At 49.2% G+C, this 20,439-nt stretch overlaps 2 protein-coding genes across 3 annotated transcripts; one reads left to right on the top strand and one right to left on the bottom strand.

The window, feature by feature from the left end:
• Positions 1–1,140: 1,140 nt before the first annotated feature.
• Positions 1,141–12,295, bottom strand: SLC66A1 (solute carrier family 66 member 1). Of its 2 annotated transcripts, none has more exons than XM_090024809.1 (9): positions 11,176–12,295; positions 10,754–10,838; positions 8,276–8,537; positions 5,867–5,996; positions 4,548–4,635; positions 3,264–3,421; positions 2,930–3,022; positions 2,196–2,381; positions 1,141–1,792 (listed from the first exon to the last, which is right to left on the bottom strand). In XM_090024809.1, the coding sequence occupies exons 3-9, from the start codon at positions 8,443–8,445 to the stop codon at positions 1,715–1,717; spliced, it is 903 nt and encodes a 300-aa protein (XP_089880935.1). In that variant the 5' UTR covers positions 8,446–8,537; positions 10,754–10,838; positions 11,176–12,295; the 3' UTR covers positions 1,141–1,714. The 2 variants fall into 2 exon arrangements, with proteins under 2 accessions (XP_089880935.1, XP_089880936.1); XM_090024810.1 differs by lacking the exon at positions 11,176–12,295 and adding an exon at positions 10,949–11,154.
• A 1,016-nt stretch (positions 12,296–13,311) lies between these two features.
• Positions 13,312–20,220, top strand: AKR7A2 (aldo-keto reductase family 7 member A2). Its single transcript, XM_090024808.1, has 7 exons — positions 13,312–13,558; positions 14,963–15,150; positions 15,703–15,807; positions 16,983–17,079; positions 17,944–18,043; positions 18,939–19,068; positions 19,595–20,220. Exons 1-7 carry the CDS (start codon positions 13,324–13,326, stop codon positions 19,754–19,756), a joined length of 1,017 nt encoding a protein of 338 aa, XP_089880934.1. The 5' UTR covers positions 13,312–13,323; the 3' UTR covers positions 19,757–20,220.
• The last annotated feature ends 219 nt before the right edge of the window (positions 20,221–20,439 follow it).

Below are 20,439 nucleotides of genomic sequence, written 5' to 3'. Positions count from 1 at the left end.
TTCTCAAGCCCTTATCTGAATCACCACCATGCTCAAGCGTGTGCCAATACCCCACCCTGCCCCTTAAGTCTTAACTAAAGGGAACTGATGTAGCTCCCCACTTCATACTAGTTCAGTTCATAAACACCAGTTTGAGGGATTTTAAAGATTCAAGGATGTTTGTTTCCAAAACTGGAAAGAGCCACACCTGTTGAGTCTGGTTTGACTCTATTGGTAAGTGGAACAATCTGTTATCTTTGCCATTTAAGTACAGCAGTTTTATGATCCAGAGCACTGAGGCTCTTAAGCCTGCCACTATTAGCCCTCTGCAAGTCAGGGAAATATTAAAAAAAAAAGTCCAACTTCAGTGCAGTTAGGGTCATATGCTGTGGGGGCAGGGCTCTGGGATCCCGCATACAGATCCTGGCACCACAACCTCCACCGTGTAGCACTAAGGCACCGTGGTGGCCCATGGGCTGCATGCTAGCCCCTGGCAGACTGCCCGTTGGACACCCCTGAAGTAGGGGATTAGACTTGGTATAAAGCGGTTTACTGAGTGGCAGCCCTTTAGTCTTTGGTAAAGGAAGCCAGACTCTTTCCTACTCTGAAGTTTTCCCTTTTGTAATGGCTTTTATAGAGACAGGAATTGCCCCGCTGCATTTAGGCCAAATCTGAGATCTTTTTTCTACTCCATTTGTGCTGCTGAAAGAATCTCTGGTCTTGGAAGGGATTTAAAAAAATAAATTTCCAATATAGTATTGGCAGTTTCCCACCCTCTGCTCACCCCAAGTAGTTTGCTACACAGTGCTTTGAGAGAGACATTTTAGACCCACGCTTCTACAAGACACCCACTCTCTGGAGCAATTTAGCATGGTCCTTGCAAGGAGTGGTTGAGCAGAAGCAGGGGGAGATTGTGTTGCCCATTGTATTTGGCTTAGGGCTAGTACAATATGTCTTAATATTCCTCTAGTTTCTAAACCGTTGTGGGGATGGGGGAAAAGCTATTTTGTCTAGAGAGAGACTTTTACTGACTCCCTTTCTCCCACTGAAACCCAGGTCAAAAAGGGAAGCTCACAAGGTACCATATTTTCAAGAGGGGTGGTTTTACTAGGGAGAGACACGAGCCAAATCCACTTCTGAGTCACAAAGCCACAAGAGAGATGCTGCATAAGGATTTATTTTATATAAAGCTTGCAGCCAAAAATATTAAAATGTGTATACACATGTATTAAAATACTTTCCCTTTACCCAGGACTGGCCTCATTCCCTACCTTATCAAGGGCTAGTGACTGGACCCTCAAAGGTGTAGCTGAGAATTGAGATAAGGCTGTGACCAAGCAGCTTCCACTTAAGAGGGTCAGCCTAAGCTCCTAGGGTCTCTTCCCTTTAGGCAGCAATAGCTGGCCTGGAGCTAGTGCAAGACCTCCTTTCTAAGAGAAAGGAGGGAACTGAGTTCAGCTACAGGACTTAAATTAAAGGTGAAAAGTGACTGTGATCCTGGAATAAGTGTTTCCCCAATATTTATCCCTTTAACATCATTGGTATCAGCAGGTGTGACATCTGCCAGCAGCATCCTGTGCCACACAGCCAGGCATAATCCCTCAGCAGCATACCACACACTGGCTTGTGTTCCCTTTCATTTGGGATCGCCCAGAGACAGGTGGGTCTGAGAGTCCAACAGGCCTTGGTGAAGACCTGCACATCCTGCTGTTCCTGCACCGGGCTAGCTCCTCTGTCAGCTGCTAAGAAGGGCCTCCCTCTCTTCTCGAGTGCTAGGTCTTCTATTCCGATAAGCAAGGAACTGGAAGGAGATCTGAAGAGGAGTTAAGGCTTAATTTCCTTCATCCAACGCAGTAAATGAACATGTTGTATCCAGGGAGATGGATCTAGTGCCTGGGGTAAGAATGAGGTTGGCTCTTCTCATGCAATGAGGTCTTAGAGCGAGTGTAGTGGGTCAGGCAGTGGCGAGGCCCCCCCATCCTGCTCACAGGAAAGCTTACTGTAAGGTAGTTTGGAGCAGCTGGTTGTTACAAAATTATGTCAATAGGTCATTAAAACACACAGGAGAGTTTGGCTGAAAAAACTATAGTGCAACTTTTCCAGCCTCTAAACAGGCCTCTCCACCTGCCACCAGGGAGCAATTTCTCCAAGGTATTAAATACTAGAACTGGTATCAACAAGAAGTCTCAAGAAAAAGCATAGCAGAAAAAGGATACACCAATGTCGAGAGAAAGGACACCCAGACTGCCGATCAGCCACGGGAGGTGGTGGAGGGTATAGTCACCTTTGGTTTGCCCCGGGTTGGGGTTCTTCAGAAGCACGCTCACTCCGTACAGTGTGTTTCCCAGCATCACTAGAGCAAAGAGGGAGTACGACACCCCTGCGGTAGACTTCCTTTTGAACTGGAAGAAGGGAAACTGTTAGAAGGGGCTGGGGCTGCAGTTGTCAGAGAGCTAGTCTGCAATTCCCATGGTAGCTTCCCTTGCTCTGCTACAGTAAGCCAGTGCTTGCAAATCCATACCAAGCATTGCCTCTGCCAAGAGAGTCCTACAAACCCACTTTTTGGATACTCGAGTGAGAGTTGGCTCATGTCCAGAAGCACCAGTTCCCCTCTTAGCTGTAAATTGAGCAAAAAGAGTTGTTGCCTTACAGTGGGATATTTACATTAGTAGGAGGAGGGTAAGCAGCTACTTCTGGAAGTTACAAAGATGCAATAAAGTCAGAAAGCCAGTATGGAAACACTGAGAGAAGTCAGGTGATGCTAAAGGGGATGTGGCTGGCTAGTGGCCTGGAGCCCTCTTTCAGCCCTACCAGGGATGGAAGGAGAAGGCCTTCCCTACCCTCAACTCTGGAGTCTCAACATGAAAGAGAGACCTCTTTGTACCATTCTCCTGTGGGAGACAAAAAGCTCAGGAGCAAAACAGCTTTCGCTCCACCCCACTCTACTTACATTAGTGTAGATCTGCGGCACTCGGGACAACAGATACATCAAGGAGGAGAGTGACCCAATGGTGAAGCCAATGATTTCCTTCTTGCTGAAAGACTGCAAGGGAGGACATGTAATGAACAGTGCAGAACTCACATGCTTAGCATCTGGGTGCTTTAGGAGGCATACAAACAAGCTTATGCGAGCAAACTTAGAAATGCACTGTCGTCTCGGCTGGCCGATTTAGTTCTTCGGATCATCTAGCCAGTTGTTCCCCCAAATGGGGTCACGGCTGTCCTAATCTGTCCAACTCTCCCACTTTCAAATCTGGAACATCCAGAGTTAGAGAGGGACTCACCTCATGCCCAGACTCATCCACTGCAGCAGAGAGAAGTGTCCTCCCTTTCATTGTCACCATTGTTTCCTGAGCCAAGGAGCCACCTCCACCGAGTAGGGAGGTTGTTGACACCGTTCCCAGAAAGATGAAGGCAAAGATGACATTAATAGGAGCGAGGACTGGAGAGAGAAAGCAGAGATGAGGTTGGAGACATCACCAAGTGTGTGCATCTGTGATGCAGTATTCTGTTGGCTTTTATCGTATGGGGGGAAAAAGGTAACCTAGATTAGGGTGAAACATGTAAACCCTCCTTCCTTGGGAAGAGGGGAACCAGTGTCATCCTGGCATCTGGAAGATGTTGCTTCTATTGTGTGTTACATGCAAGTATTACATGGCCAAACATAGCTCAGCAGCCAACTGATCCCACATTAAAAAGTGATCACACAATACTCCCAATATGACAAGAAGTTGCTGGTTAAGGGTCAGCTTGTGTGCCTGATCAACCATTTTTAATCCAGGGATGAATCTGTTTAATGTCTGGCATGTTACAGTTTACCATGTGATACTTGCATGTAGCATGCAACTCTGCCAGACCCCAGGGAAGAGGGAAGCACCAGTTCCACTGGAGCAGATTAGGATTTTGCAGGAAGGCTGGTCTTAACCAGGTCCACATTTTGCACAATGAATAGAGCAAACATTTGAAAAATATTCTGTGAATTCAACGTTCGCTCTGCTGACAGCTGGAGTTGCTAACCAGGGATATGGTAGAGGTTTCCCTATTGCCGCCCTGAGCCAGTTTAAATTCCTTTTATTCTGCAGCTTGTTTTCTCTCTTTCTCTAGCGAGGGAAGAGGAAACAAAGCTCAGGATATCTGTGCTGTTCCAGCTTGGGTCAAGCCTGTGGTTAAATAGTTGGGGCAAGTAATGATAGGAGATAGCATGCATGGGCTGTTTATCTCACTGCAATAGGAACAGTTCATCAGGAAATTGTTCAGATCTTAATTTGGACAAGCATTCTCCTAAAAATGCTAGAAGAAAAACCCTCAAAAGTCTGATCTGAATCTTGTGCAGTAGCATGTACTCTGTGCCCTATTTCTGCAAAATATGTCCCTTTGAGCAAGCAATCTGAATAGTTGCATACGCTTTTCTTTCCGGTTCTCCTACTTTTAAACTTAGTTACCCTCGGGTTGGATTTGCAACTTGAGGTAAGCCTTTTATTATTTGTATGACTCTATCTCTCAGCACTGCAGGAAGGTGACAGCTTTTAAGAATGCATTTGAAAATTGTGTTGTAATAATTAACTCACAGCTTCCGTTCTGGTTCTTGACTTTGTAGTAGCAGTACAGAGACAACATGATCAAATCTGCTGACACATAGTAGATGGCAGTGTAAGTCTAGAGGAGGAAAGAAGATGCGACAGTGATCTGGCAAAACTGCTTCACCTGGCTCCATCGAGTACATTGACCCTACAGCCTGCTTACCCAGGGCTGCAGTGGTAGCTGCTAGAAGTTTGAACAGACCACAGCTAATTTCAGTTATGGACAGGCAGTTTATGGAGGCTTCTGACCCAGCATAGGCATTGCAGGCTGATCCCCACAGTCTCCACAGGTAGAAGGCAGCTGCAGTTATAAATTATGAGGCTACCCTAATCTAAAAGGAGAAAGAGAGATCCGATCCCGAGTTCTCTCTGTCACTAATCCCACGTGTAAACAGAGGAAAAAAAACCAAAAAAGGGACACTCCATCATCTGGTGCTCTTACAGAGCAAAGCCTCTCAAGCCACAATGACATCTTCTCCGATAAGTATGAAATTCTGTTCCACACGCTGCACCAGCTAGAACAGTGGTTGCCAACCCTCTTTTTCTGTGCCCCGCTGCTGGGCAGTGTGGCAGTGGCTCGGGGACAGGGGAGCTCCCAGCATGCGGCGCGGCTCGTCTTTTCTGTGCCATGCCACCGGCATTACCCCCGCGACCCTCATTTGGGTCACGACCCAGGGTTGGGAGCGGCTGAGCTAGAAGGTCCATAGGGAGAGAAAATTCTGACCCAGGAGACCAGGAAATTGATTTGAAAGTAAGTTGTGACAAGTAATGTCTTGCCTGCCTGTGGGACTGAGCAGGAGCATGGTGGGTCTGAGCTCTGGCACCTTCAATCACAGACCGTGAACTAAACTTCATCCTGGTGGAGTTTTTCTAGCGGTTTGATAGAGCAAGACTCCAGCACGAGAAGCCCCTGCATCTTGGGAGCGTCAGCTCCAACACCCAGCTGTGTATCGGAGACGCTTCTCTAGTTAGTGAGTGTTCTGACCTACAAAGGGCTCGTTATCATGGAATAATTATAACAATTTTTTTTATATATTGTGTGTGTACACACAATACACACATTTCATATTATACACAGCCGGAGAGAGAAAACGTGTATCATTTGGACCAGCAAGCAAGGTTTTTTAATAATTCACTTGAATTTTAAATCTACTCCTCCTTCCCATGCCACAGGTCTGGCTGAAGGTTCATTTTCACATCCCAGACCTGCCCTGCAGGTCTGTGGGGCTTCTGTACCACGGAACAAATTTAGTTTGTTCTAATCCACATCAACCAGATTCAGTCATACGCAAAACATAAAGCAGTACCTGCAGTGGGAGCTGGTCAGCCAGGAATGACCCTATCAGATTGAAGGAGTCTCCAGCCAACCATCCCAACAGGAAGTATATGGAGAGTGCCTCGTCCATGTTACCGGTTTTACAAGCCTGGTAATATTGGCTGTGGAGAGAGGGAGTGACCATTAAAGAGACATGTAATCAGTTCACTTAGACCCCAAGGACTCCCTGACTGGTCATCCTTGATGATGGGGCTCAATGAAGTGGTGACTACAGGGACCATGAAACTGGCACTAGGTATTCTCCTGTCCAGCAGGTAAGCCCATGCCTTTAGCAGCCCTTCAGGATCTTCTCAGTGCAACGTTGTTCATCCTCCAGTTGAGGTGATGAACTACTGCATCCAAGAGCACAATTCAGTGTGTGGCCTGTACTTCCCCTCCTCTTCAATGAGACTAGCACCCTGGGATAGTTCCAGACCTGGGAACGCCTGCCAGCATGCTGGTTCCTCGCCATTAGCAGAGAGCACAGTACTTTAAGAAAGCTCACCTTGCTCTGACCTTTACATCTGCATATTCAGCACCACTTGCAGTGACTTGTGCCTCTCAGCTACACCAGGCTGACCTCAACTCTCTTCCCCATCTACAACTCACAAGCTCTGCATTCTTGGGCAGCAGGAGGGACAGAAATATGTTGAACTGCGTGCACAGGGATTATGTTCCCGAACAGGAAGTGATTCACTTCTCAACCCAGTGGTAGCCGGTAAGCCACAAAACACACCCACACCTTCCCATTCTTTGTAGGCTGGAGACAAAGCCAGTCATTTCAAGGGACTGCCCAGCTCAGCAGGACTTGCAAGCATGTGATATGTTGGGTAGCAGGAGACTCATGGTGGGAAGAAACTGATGACCTATTACAGACTTCTAACTGTGGGAGCCTACATGCTAAGCAGAAGTTCCCCATGAAGAACTCTTTTTCTGGTTGCAAAATAACTGTATCATATTTTAGAGAGAGACTAGAGTTTTTAGCACAGCTGCCTTTTCCTCATGTCCCAGTCAGACATCAGTCTGATTTTTTGTTTGTTTGTTTTAAATCTTAGGATCAGAGTATTTTGCAAAACTATACAGCTTCATCTACTGAACTGTAGCCATCACAGCAGTGGTGTCTTATGCTGGCAAGGCAATACTAGGAGGAAGTGGGCAGTGGGGTCCCGCAGGGCTCAGTCCTCGGGCCCACACTGTTCAACATCTTCATCAGCGATTTGGACGAGGGGGTAAAAAGCACCTGTTCAAATTTGCTGATGACACCAAGATGTGGGGGGACGTGGGCACACTGGAAGGATGCAACAGGCTACAATCAGACCTGGACAGGTTACAAGGATGGGCGGACGAGAATAGGATGGGTTTCAACACAGACAAGTGCAAGGTGATGCACCTCGGGAGGAACAACCGGCACCATACCTACAGGTTGGGGAACTCCCCTCTTGTCAGCACGGAGGCGGAAAGGGATCTGGGGGTCATCATTGACGCCAAGATGAACATGGGCCGGCAGTGTGGGGAGGCAGTCAGGAAGGCCGACTGCACCTTGTCGTGCATCCACAGATGCATCTCGAGCAGGGCCAGGGAGGTGATCCTCCCCCTCTGCGCGGCACTGGTCAGACCGCAGCGGAAGTACTGCGTCCAGTTCTGGGCACCGCACTTCAGGAGGGATGTGGACAGCATGGAGAGGGTCCAGAGGAGGCCACTCGCATGGTCGGGGGCAGCAGGGCAGGCCCTATGAGGAGAGGCGACGGGACCTGAACCTGTTCAGCCTCCACAAGAGAAGGCTGAGGGGGGATCTCGTGGCCTGTTATAAACTATTCAGGGGGGACCAGCAGGCACTGGGGGGTCACTGTTCCCCCAAGCACTGCCAGGAGTGACCAGGAATAACGGTCACAAGCTGGCAGAGGGTAGGTTTAGGTTAGATATCAGGAGGCGCGACTTCACGGTCAGGGCGGCTAGGGGCTGGAACCAGCGTCCAGGAGAAGTGGTGCAGGCCCCTACCCCGGGGGTGTTTAAGAGGAGGTTAGATGAACACCTTGCCGGGGTCATTTGACCCCAGTGCTCTTTCCTGCCATGGCAGGGGGTCGGACTAGATGATCTGCTCAGGTCCCTTCTGACCCTAGAAACTATGAAACTATGAGTGAACTATGCCTTGTTGTATGGGTTAAAGATCAGAGCTGTAAATAAACAATTAATCCTCCTCCTCCACCAATTCTCTCCCCATATAAAACCAGTCCTTCAAAGCCAAGTGGTTAGGCTCAAGGTCTCCACTGGAGGTGCTGGGTTTCCAAACCCTAAAACCATCTCTCATAGAAAGGCAAACATTCAGCTAGACCCAGAATCCCCTCCATGGAGGATCTCGGATACTTGTTCTCAGACTCGGCAGCTTCAGGGCTTTACTTACGGGAACGAAGCAGCCGCAAAGCAGACGATGGAAACCAGCCCCAACACAATGCTGGCGATGTCCCAACCATCCTGAGCACACTCATTGAACACGTCCCACGCCCACTGGGAGCCATTTGGACAGTCCGAGAAATTCCCCACTGGATGACTCTGCCAAACTTTGGAGTCCATAGCACAATCAGGAAGGTTGTGGCCCTCGCTGGAGAAGCCTGCAGTGGTCAGGCAGCAGCAGGAATATTTTTGTTATGAGCCAGACAGTGCACCTGTTGGAAAAGTAGGAGAAAGCACCAGTATTAATGTGGTCATAATGAGGGGCCAATGGTCTCATGAACCTCTTGCTTGTTGGTTCAAAGCTGGCTTGCACAGCAACAAAGTAAAGATCATTGATTGAGGCCACTTATCGTGACCTCAATTTAGATCCCCTAACGAAGCAAGCAGCATATTTAAGCCTTTTATCAACAGAACCATCTCCAGAGCAGCCAAGCCAATACCAAGTCTGTGCATGATGTTCTTTCATGCCTGCCACGCTGCTCCTCCCCAGCTCAGGCCCATCTCAGGACTCTGGTGCTCCTCGCATAGCCGAGTGCTTAAGACCAGTCTTTACAATGGTCTCTGGGAGCTGGCAGCAGGAAGCAGAACTGTCTGGCCTTATGGTAGGAAATCCAAGCAAGAGATGCAGCAAATCAAAGGCCCCTTTGATGTAGAGCATTTCCTCTGTCCTGCTATGTTGTCTCTCCTAGGGTCCCAAGTATTCTCTTTCCAAAGGAAATAAGGAAGAGTCAGTAAAGAGAAGAGAAAACAAAAACAAAGCCAGGGCTTAGATTTAGGCAATCAAACTGGATACCAGCTAAGCTGCAAATGCCGTCATGGTCGACATGCTCTGCAGATAGTTTTGGCAGATAAGTCTCATTATCAAACTGCCACAAACCTTTTGGTCTGTATATCTTCCTCTTTACTGAAATACCAGCTACTGTTCTCTTCTCCTTTAGTGGTGGCCATAAGGACTATCCTCACTGAAGCCAGCCAATATCTGCCAGTGTCATCAGGTCCAGATTAAGATCCCATGTCTTTTCCAGCAATCTCTGCCCATGAATAGCTAGCTAGCTTCTAATAGTGTTTAGACAACGCAACAGCAATAGCGAGCACTGGGGCATGACCTTATCCAGGGCCAACTCAGGCCTTCTGTCAATAAATAGAGCAGCCTTTGGTTTTAGCCCAGGGGAGAGGATGGGACAGACGCAGGTGAATGCTGAAACATTTCAATTTGCCTCACAGAGGTGGATCTCTTCTCCCCGACCCTCCTGTGCCACGATGCTTCCTACAGAACCGGTTCTTGTCGGAGGTCATTTTGCACAAAGTCCTCCTGCACCCCGGTGCCCAAGGGGAAGGGAAAGTACATCAGAGCCAGCGAGAAGCTTCTATCTGAGTGTTACTGTTTGCTTGTTTTTTTCACTTTTGTGGTACCAGGCCTCTACAAATTAGCCCAACGTGAGCTCTCTTGACTAGTGAGGATGCTGCATCCTGCTCTGCCAAAGGCCATACTTGCTCCACCCACTAGAAGCAGGGCTTTTATTTTCTAAGAGAAGATCAGACTAATTTTAGCTACATTTCAAATAGTTAATGGCAATCAGGAAACATGCTGCATTGCTACCAGTGGTTTATTTCTAGATTTACGGAGAACAGACCAAGACTTTACTTCACTGGTGATGCGTAACGAGTCAGTAACTTCTCTAATCACAGTACCAAGGGGACAGGAGCTGACTTTAGAGACTTAAATTTGTGTCCAGACTTGCAATCAGGTGAAGTGAGGGCTTCCAGCTAATTCATTTGTGCGCTGTCATGTCCAGACGCTGGTCAGAAGAGCCTCATTTATTTACACCAAGCAGCAATCCTTTACTAGCCTCCTAAGCTGTTCTTTGCAGGTTTAGCTATTGTGCTCCATCTGGATTGGGGACCCTTTGAAACCCTGCACCAGGAACAAATTAGCCAGCTCTGGATACAGCCAGTGCATAAAGAGCGTGGGGTTACATGCTTCCCTGCACACCCAGGAGACACAGCCTGCAAGTGGGAAATGATCACTTGTCAGCCAGTCATTATGTCACCTCTGTGACACCCCCATGAAACAAACCTCCATTTTTTCCCCCCCTTTCCACCATATCCTACCAAATCTGCAATTGTCAAGTGCTTTAAGCCTCCAGATAATCCATTAGGCTAACTACTACTGTTCCCATTTTACAGCAAGGAAAAGTACATTAGAGAGCATCAGGGGCTTGCCGGTGTGAGTCTATCAGTCAGACCAGAGCCCACACCTGTTGCCCATGAGGACAACAATCAAGCGTAATAGGCCAAAGCATCTCAGAGTTTAATGACTTGCCCATGTGAACACATTGCTGATCAGACTTGAGGTCTCCACTGCTCAACAGCAGCATCTCCGGTGGCACCGCACGGCTCCCTCCCTCCCTGCACATTGTAAGCCTACCTGAAACTTCAGGGGCATCGCAGCTCCTCCGACAGTTCAGGGTCACCCAGGGCTCTTCCAGCAGCAGGAAGGGTGGGGGGGAAGCCTTAAAAGAAAATAAAAGATGGCAATCGAGTCTGGTTCTGGCTCAGTCTTTCATGAAGGCAGCTACAGGGATAGGGAGGAAGTGCAGAGGGGCCACTAATGAGTCATTACAATACAGTCATCCCAAAAGGGTGGCGATCCTCTGCCGTCATCTCCCGTCCTCCCCGGGCTGCCACACCAGGGGGGCAAGACGCCCTCTCGGCGGGCACAGCATGGCTCCTTCGGCTTCCCAGGCTGAGCTAAGGGCTGGCCAGAAGCAGCAGCAGGCGGACTCTGGCTCTGATGTGGGGAAGAGGAAGGGGGAAAGCCTGGCAGCCCCAGCCCCCGCCCGCGCTCACCGGCCCTGGGGTGCGGCAGGAGCGCCGTGCCGGGCCCCGGAGCTGCTGTTTATGCGGCCGATCAGCTGATCCGCCGGGGCCCGCCCGCCCGGGGGCTGGCCCGGCCCGCCCTGCCCCGGCGCCCGGCGCCCGGCGCGGAGCCCCCTTCCCACCCTCCTGCCCAGCGCCGGGAGGGCAGCTCCCCTTCCCCGGCTGGACGGACAGCGGCTGTCCCCACGGACAGGGAATAAGCACTTTTCTGGCGCCCAAATGTAACGCGCTTTCCTTTCCAGCGGGAGGACCTCGGCTTCCTGCCGGCTGCACGGACACGGGAGGCTGTCCCCGGCTTGTTCCCGCAGCCGCACGGCTGCGGGCGGGCGGACCCCGAGCCCCCGGGCTTGCGCTCGCACGCAGGATGCCCGCCAGAGTCTTTGGAAACAGCTGAAGCCCCAGGTCGGGGCAGAGGATGTTGGCCGGCAGTGGGGCCGTATATGGTCCGGGATTGGGGATCGATTTGGCTTGGAACACCAAAAAAAAGTTGACGAAGCCGACTCGGCTCGGCAGTGGTCTCTCCGTAGATGGTTTCATCAGTCTGCACAGCGCACGTCCTGGACCAGCGCGGCCAGCGAGCTCTCCGCCAAGGTGGAGATACTGGGGGGCGAGGAACCCAGGCCCACCCGCCCCGACTGCGCGCGGAAGTATACGTTTGGGAAATTCGAACTCTGGAGCTTGTGCGATGCGTTACTAACGACCGTTAGCGGTGTACAGATTTACTTTGAAAAGGGAACTGGGAGTAAAGGACCGGGAACAGAGAGTCAACGTCAGGCTTCGGGCCGCAGCATGGGGTTCACTATCACGTGGTTGCTGCCCGGTTTGGGGGCTGCAGCATCACCCCAGCTCCGGGCTTTCGGGTGTTGGGGGGCACGGGAAGTTCTGGCCTCCGAAAACCAAGAGGGAAAAGGAGCCATTTGTGGTCTGACAAAATGCCCTGGAAGCTGACAGCTTAATCCACCCAGGCCAGAGCAACTGCAAAGCCGTGCTTGACCCTAGGCAAGGGTCACGGCCTGGTGGGAACTGCCAGCTACCGCTTGGGAGAAAGGGGCGCCTGCGTACAGGAGGAAAGCACGATGCTACTCAAGCAGGAGGCAGGGGAAAGCCCAGGCCCCCTGGGCTGGGGGGGATTTGGGAGGAGGGAGCCGGCTGCCGCGGGCTGGGCAGCGGCTTTTGCTGGGCTCTCCATGGAGGGACGGAGGAACGGGGCTGTGCCCAGACAGCCTTGCCTCGGAGCAGCACCGGCGCCTCACCTTGCACCAGGCCCAGGTTTGGGGGCCAGACAAGGGGCCAGGTTTTGGGGCCTGCCTGCCCCATGCCCCTGGGAGACATGGAGCAGCAGCATGGACAGGAGCTGGCGTGCTTGAATCTATTCTGGGGGGGTTTCATCTCACATAGCATTCATTACGGTGTGTAGACTACAGCAAGAAGGCAAATAATGCACATTTGAAGAAACCCACCGGACTGCTGTTGCAATGGGATTCGACATTTCATATTTATTTTAATGATTTTATTAATGCTCTAAGCCCCACACATGTATTTGAACACCCTAAATCCCAGGTTATTCTCAGTACTCTCCTGGAGATGGAGAACTAATTCCTGGGGGCTCCAGGGCAGTGCTGCAGGGTGGGCAGCAATGGGCAGGGGCCAGGGCCCAGGCCTAGGGCAGGAGGCCGACCGATCCTGGGTGCGGGCTCCACTAGGTAACACTCCCTGCTGTCCCTGGGGAGGTTTCCTTTGCAAGCCTAAGGAAGACACAGAAAGCGCCTTACAACGTGAAGCCTGGCACGCAGATCCGCAGCCCCAGGGCAGGGTCACAGCCCCCTTGCCCCTCTCTAGTAACCAACACACAACTCCCGTTTTAGGAATTTAGCGACGGTTCCTAAACACCGCACACCAGGGTGAGCCTTTTCCCCGCCTTCCCTGCAGTAGCAGCGCATGCGCTTTAGGGATGGGGGGGGGGGTTGCCCCGAGAGGTGCGGTGGCAGCGCATGCGTAATGGGAATACGTGCGGCTGAATGGCGGCGTATGCGTAGTAAGAATACGCGCAGGTGGTGCGTGGGCGGCGCATGCGTAGTGGGACTACGCGCGGCTGGGGCGGCGGCGCATGCGCAGGCGATGCTGGGGGCCGTGAGGCGGCTGGCAGCCATGGCGGAGCGGCGGCGGCCGGCTACGGTGCTGGGCACCATGGAGTTCGGGCGCGGCGCGGAGCAGGCGGCGAGCGGCGCCATGCTGAGCGCCTTCCTGCAGCGCGGCCACCGCCAGCTCGACACGGCGCACATGTACGCTGCCGGCCGCTCCGAGTGCATCCTGGGCGAGCTGCTGGCCGGGGCCGTGGCGGGCAGCGACGCAGGTACGGGCGGGACGACCCCCCCGTGACTGCGCATGCTCTCAGCCATCAGCCCCTTCCCCGGCATCTCCCAGCACCAGGACAAGTTCACTAGGCGTCACATAAACAGGAGCTGCCTCTTGTTAGTTTTTAACCTGCCCGAGGGGTCTAGCTTCAGGCAGCCGTGTGGAGAGCAGGGGTGCTGTTTCTTCATCTCTCTGATGTATTTGTGTCTGAGGATCAAAGTACAGGCAGCCCTCGGACTTGCACACAATTAGTTCCCAACAGCTGTGTCTTCAGTCGAAATGTTGTCACTTGGAACCGATTTTCCCCTAGAAAACAATATTGTAAATGGGATTGGTTCCTGAGCCACAGCCTAGTACCCAGTTTTCACCAAAAATACCCCAGAATTTTGTACTGGATCAATTATAGATGAGTAACATCAGTGTATTGATATTGTAAATAGCAATCATATTGATTTGGAAGGACTTCTTGAAGGTGACTTTGCTGGACTTCTTGAAGGGCTCTCGGCTGGAGTCTTCTCAGGAGTCTTGTCTGGAGGGTTTTCTGGCATCTTGTCTGCTTTCTTAAAGAAAGTGCCTGAGGATGTTTGGACAGATGTTCTCCAGGGAGGTGGGCGGTGCAGCGAACTTTGTTCGCTGGCGTGGTGTGGCGTGGCGTCGGATCAAGCGTTGTAAAGTCGAAACTGACATCAGAAAGTTGAAACCGGGTGTCCATTTATAAATGTTGAAAGTGCGAAATGATGTAACTCGAACCATTGTAAGTTGAGGACTGCCTGTACTATGTTTGTGCTGTACACATACATACACAAAGGCAAAAGCCAGATCCTTTTCGAGGCTTTGTTCCCATTGAAATGGAAGAGAATTAGGCACCTAAATCCCTTTGAGCATCAGGGACATAGTCCCTTCTGCAAAATTTATAATCTAAGACTGTAATCTAAGACTATATTTATTCATAGATTCTAAAGTTGGAAGGGACCTCGGAAGATCGTCGGGTCCAGCCCCAATCTAGCCTATAATCTAATTTATAATCTAAGATTGATGCTAAATTCTTTGGGTGGGAAAGCAGCAATCCATTGCACTGCTTTAAGATATGTTATCGTTAGCTTTGTACAGCAGGTAGAGGGGGGAAAAATGCCTATAAAGCTATTGTGACCCACTGGATCTTGCATAGCTAGATGGCTGCTTGGGGTTTCCGGTATTTTATCTGTTCCTTGTGTGAATTTAGCTTTCACCCTGTGTATGGTTGTTCGCAGACATTACCAGCCTTGCTTGGAGGGTTTCTATGCCTGTACCATGCTAATGTGTACAGCTTGGGGTTTGTCCGTGCTCCTCATCCCTATCCTTATTACTAAGAGGGATATACAAGTGTATTTACTGTCAATCTTGCTCATTCTGTTTCTGGCAGTGAAGATTGCCACCAAGGCCAATCCGTGGGAGGGGAAGACACTGAAGCCTGCGAGTGTTCGGTCTCAGCTGGAAACATCCCTTGAGAGATTACGGAGGAATAGTGTGGAGCTGTTTTACCTTCATGCCCCTGACCATGAAACCCCTGTAGAGGAAACACTTCAAGCCTGCAATGAGCTACACAAGGAGGTAAAGGGAGATGCTTGAACCTGGGCTTTCCTTCACTTTTGTTGTGTTGTTTCTTTTAAACTAGGATTGCTACTTGTATCTCTCTCCTGGTGTGGGCTACATCAGCACACCGGTGGCGGGAATTCCTCAGTGCAAACAGAAGAGAAAGCAATGATCTGTAGGAGGATTTAACAGCTAACACCATATAAAAACTCCAGTCCTAATCCCTTATCTAAAATCTCATCAGCTCTCAATCTTCAGAAATTATGACCTTTGCTTTATGCTGTAAATTGACCCTACACTAACTTTAGTATTAGTAGAGGTGAGAAGTTTTTAGACTAGTTGCCATCTTGCTTTTGAATCCAGCTCTTGTAATTTAAACAAAATAAAGAAAGCATTCGTATGTAGATTGGTTCTGGCAACTGACCTCCATATGAGGGGATTATAAAAAGGGAGCGTTTGAATTTGAAGGCTGCAGTTTAGCGATTGTCCTTTTCATTGTGTTACTCGGACTGTGTAGGTATGAATGCACTCTGTAAAACTGAAATGAAATACTCTTTTATTTCTCAACAGGGAAAGTTTGAGGAGCTGGGTCTCTCAAACTATGGGGCTTGGGAGGTAGCAGAAATCTACACCCTCTGCAAAATCAACAACTGGGTGCTTCCAACTGTGTACCAGGTGAGGGATACTGGCTTGATGCAGGCAAACTGATCTTCCGGTGGAGAATAAGACGAAAAACCCCAGCCTTCTCCAGCATGGTGTCCTGTGGTGTCACCATCCAGGGTAGCTCCTGGACAAATTAGTTCTGCCTGTTGTTACTGATGCCAAGAGTTAGAAAAGCCAGACAAGCCTGGAAAATTTACAAACTGTTATCCCACTTACTGCAATGACTCCCTATCATCATGATTATTAGTTACTCAGGTAGTTCCTAGGAGCCTTGCCCAGGGACTTAGATCCCATCGTGCCAGGTACGAAGAACAACTACCTATTCTGATGAGCCCTTTGGACAAGAGGGATTACGAGGTGAAGTGGGGTCATTTGTCAGACAGATAAATAGGTGTTTGTCCTGTGTTCCGGTAACCTCCCTTGATGTAAAACCTATAGTAGCTTAATAGAGAGCTACAATCCAGAATTTTTTTTCCTCAGTAGGCACCAGCTTCATGTGACCTGATGGCTCACAGTTCTGATCTGTTCTGAATGACCTGTAGTGTCATGGGGGAAGGGAAAGAAGCAATTCTGTCTCCTTTGTGCGGTGCTAGGAACATAGTAAAAGCCACATGATCACCTCACCTAGGGGGTAAACAGGAAGCAGTGTGTATGCCTGTGTATGAGCATGCCTGTGTGTGTGCAAGGGTTGAAATAACTGCTGTGAAGAGCTTGCTTCTGGGGACATAAGCTTGTTCAGGAGTTAACTTGGGAGGATGCCAGTCTGTAAGTATCAGTGGCTGTGAAGATAGGCCCAGAGGACAAAACAGATGAAGAGAAGAGCACAAACATTCTTCTGAATGTTAACTTGTTTGCACTGCTGATCTGGGGCTTTGAAATTGTCACTGGTACATTGTGTTGGGTTGGTCATGGGAGCCTCAAATCTATATAGCATTGATATTCTACAGTGTTAGGGCCCAGCAGTGACTGATACATACAGGTTAATGATGCCAATGGTATTGATAATCCCCTATGAATCAGACTGAGTTGGCTTTCATAGATAGCCAAAAAGCCAATCAATGGTAACAAGCTATTACTAGCCTGGTTTGGATTCACACTGAAGGACATCAGAATTTTCCTCTTTCATTTGCCCTTGAGCTATCCAGGTACCATTCTGAGGGTCTTTTTATTATTCTTATTTGTTGTAGGGCATGTACAATGCAACCACTCGACAAGTGGAGACGGAGCTGTTACCGTGCCTTAGACATTATGGAATACGGTTCTATGCCTACAACCCATTGGCTGGTACGAGACGGGTGAGGGTAGGAGAAGTGGTCTGTTAAATGAGCCAGAGGAATGGATGAACAAAATTAAACAAAAATGGCCAGTAAATTGGCCTGCTATAAACTCTATGCAGCAAGCCAATACAAATACCAATGCTTAGCCTCCCCTATACAGCAAACCACTGCCGGAGGCTTACAAGTGAAAGTGGTGTCAGAGTAACTGAGTGGCTCAGAGGGCAGATAATGGTAGCTGTCCATCTGTATGTTTCCAGCCTGAATCCAGCTCAGGTTAGTGGCAGCTAGAAGTCTGAAGGTAGATTTGATCTCAGTTGATTCCCTAATTGATCAGTGTGTGGTTATTGCTGTATGCTCCCCTGCTCCCTCTTGAAAACAGCCCCAGTGTTAAGAGCATCACCAGAGAGAGAAGGGGTTGAATTAGGCTATGAAAGCTGAACTCCCTCCTTTGAATGGTAAGCTGTCTTTTAAAGTCCAAGGCAGATTGCCTATTCTGCATTTGTCTGACTGGAAGGCTGTTAAATTGGCACCTTTCCCACCAGTAGATTCACACTGAGACTTTTAAAGAGGGAGTCAAAATGACAGTCTTTCATTAATGTGGTTATGCCAAGATACCCCTCTCATCTTAGCATGACTCCCGTTGGGCTGGTCTCCCCCTGCCTTTGGAAGACTTCTGTCATTTAACCTGAATGTGTGGGATTTTTACATCCTCAGAATCGTCTCTTCTTTGTCCTGTTCCCTTGTAAGGTTCATGTGTGCACCTTGGGCTATATAGAGGCCAAGGGGTTGGAATATTTAAGGCTGCAACAATCAAACACACAGATTGTAAAATCCAGGCCATTGACAATTGCCTGTTGCTGAACCTTTGCAGGAGGGCTGCTGACAGGGAAGTACAAATATGAGGATAAAGACACACGCCAACCCACTGGCAGGTTTTTTGGAAATGACTGGGCACAGGCCTACAGGAACAGGTATGATTTCAGTAGGTGGATGGACAGAGCTGGAGTTCCTCTGGTACTGGCATGCTGGCCTTGAGCTGACCTAGCTAAGTCATGCAGTGAACATGTAGGAAAAGACAAGCGACTAAAGGCTCTTCAGCAATTGTCCCACAGGCAGATGGGCTCCTGTGGCTATTGTAGTGGTACATGCTGCTCACAAACAACAGTGCCTTTACATTTTCCTGGAGTAGCAGGATGACAACTTTGTTGTATGAGACTTGGTAATGGGAAAAAGTGTAGAAAGGTTAAGCACGTGACTATGTAGGGGGGCCCCTAGGTTCTCCTTTGCTTTACCACTGAATTAATAAGAAGCCTTATGAAAGATCCTTTGAGTAGCTCTTTGCTTGTCTCTCAAGCTCTGGGACAAGGGATATTTACCTCATTACAGGTGATTGAGGCTTCATGTTTGCAAAGTTTTTTCAGTTCCCCAAAGGAAATCCCTCCTGCTCTCAACAGAAGCAACAAATTGCAGTAAGGCAATTGCTGCCTAACCTCACTTCTGCCTGTAAGTACAGTAATGGCATAGTTGTGACAACAGCCAACTCATACCCTGCATCCTTTCTCACAACACACGTCTACTCTGTTAGCTGAGAAAAACTTGCATTCTGCACCAGAGAGAACTCGCCATTGGGTCCGAAGCCTCAGCTGGTAGGGTTAAGCTTGTTAACCTCTGACTGCAGTACCTTGGGGAGGTTGCCTTTGGGGTCAACAATAAAATCCACAATGGGCAGTGTAAGTCACTAGGGCTCTGTTGGTCCAAGACTCCCTGTGATTGGCTGGAGATGCCCCTCTCTTCTCTTACACAGATCCAGCCCCGTAAGACGAAACCGGACGCAAGAGTTACTGACTTTGATATCTTATAATGCAGGTACTGGAAAAAGCACCATTTTGAAGCTATTGCCCTAGTAGAGAAAGCTCTTAAGGAGGCGTATGGGGCTGACCCACCCAGTCTCACCTCAGCTGCTTTACGCTGGATCTACAATCACTCCCAACTTAAGGTAACTGCTTGGCTTTAATTCAGACGGTTGGTGTGTGCAATAGAAACAGAATCCTAGAGTTGGAAATCCTACATTTTCCAATTGCAACCTGTCAGCAGTGTGGTCATCTCTTAACCCACACATTAGCTTTGGACATTTAAAAAAGAACCGTACCCCTCTGGCTAGGGGGTTGTCCTTCCTGCTGTATCATGTCTCCAGGGGATTGTTCGAAGGAAGGTGCTATTATCATCTTCTCTAGTTTTGGTTTCTCAACTAGTTCCTTTCCCAGGAGGTGCCAAGTTGCCTCTTTCATGTGGCCACAAATGTAATGGCTGGATTTTCTTCCTCCAGCCACTGCTGGCCACTTAAGGAGCATAAAGCAGCTGCCTTTGAGGGTGGTGAGAGTTGTAGACAGCAGCAGCAGCCTACTGAGCCTTGGCTTTGTTAGTAGGAGTGTAGTAAGCCTCATTTCCCTAGGCACAACATGCAGCTGGGGAGGCAACTTAGGTTTTCTTTAAGAAAGGTAACTTCTCTCTTCTCACTGCAGGGGGATGTGGGAGATGCAGTCATTATTGGGATGTCCAACATGGATCAGCTGCAGCAGAATCTCACTTGCAGCGAAGAGGGTCCCCTACTCCCAGCTGTGGTGGAAGCATTTGATAAAGCTTGGGACCTTGTTGCACATGATTGTCCCAACTACTTCCGCTAGGTCATGGTGGTAGGAATATCTGTGCAGGGAGTGGTAACCAAAAGTTTCTCCAGGTCTGAAACCACATCACCCCTCCCAAAATGACAGATTATTTTTCCAGCCTGGTCCTATGCGTTCTGCCTGAGAGACACTTGGTGCTGCTGAGCATTTTTTTCCCTACACGATTGAGATCTTTCATGTGATCATAATCTAGCTTGTCTGAATGCTGGTGGCATTCAGTTCACAGACCATAACAGCATCTGACCCTTTTTTCCTCTTTCAAGGCCAAAATGCCTTGAATATCTCTTAATACCACAGCTCTTGCCAGTCCTAATCAGTCACACACCATATCATGATTCAGTGATATAAGTAATTTAAGGAATGGAACCTAAACCAGTTAAGAGAACTAAAGTGGAAATGTAACTTGTCTGTCTCCAATCTGGACAGCGTCTTTGCTGTCAAAATAAAGCATTTTCTAACCTGGATTATGTTGGTTTAGTAGTGAATTTTGTACTGAAGTTCTGCTGAAAGCTATTTTTTGCTAACTGCTAATTTGATTTTCAGTTGTAGCTACTGGACATGCGCAGTTGCCCTGTTTCCAATCCAGCTGTGACGCTTAGCAAGCCTCTCAATGATCAGGGCTGACCTTTAAACAACTAATTAGGCCTCTTGAAGCTGGCTTTAGCTGATATACTTGCTGCCTC

Source organism: Crocodylus siamensis, chromosome 12, assembly GCF_052110815.1.
Source record: "Crocodylus siamensis isolate JL-2025a chromosome 12, ASM5211081v1, whole genome shotgun sequence".
In the NCBI taxonomy this organism is placed as follows: Eukaryota; Metazoa; Chordata; order Crocodylia; family Crocodylidae; genus Crocodylus; species Crocodylus siamensis.
Note: the sequence above shows the minus strand (reverse complement) of the source record. Positions and strands in the feature narration are given on the sequence as shown.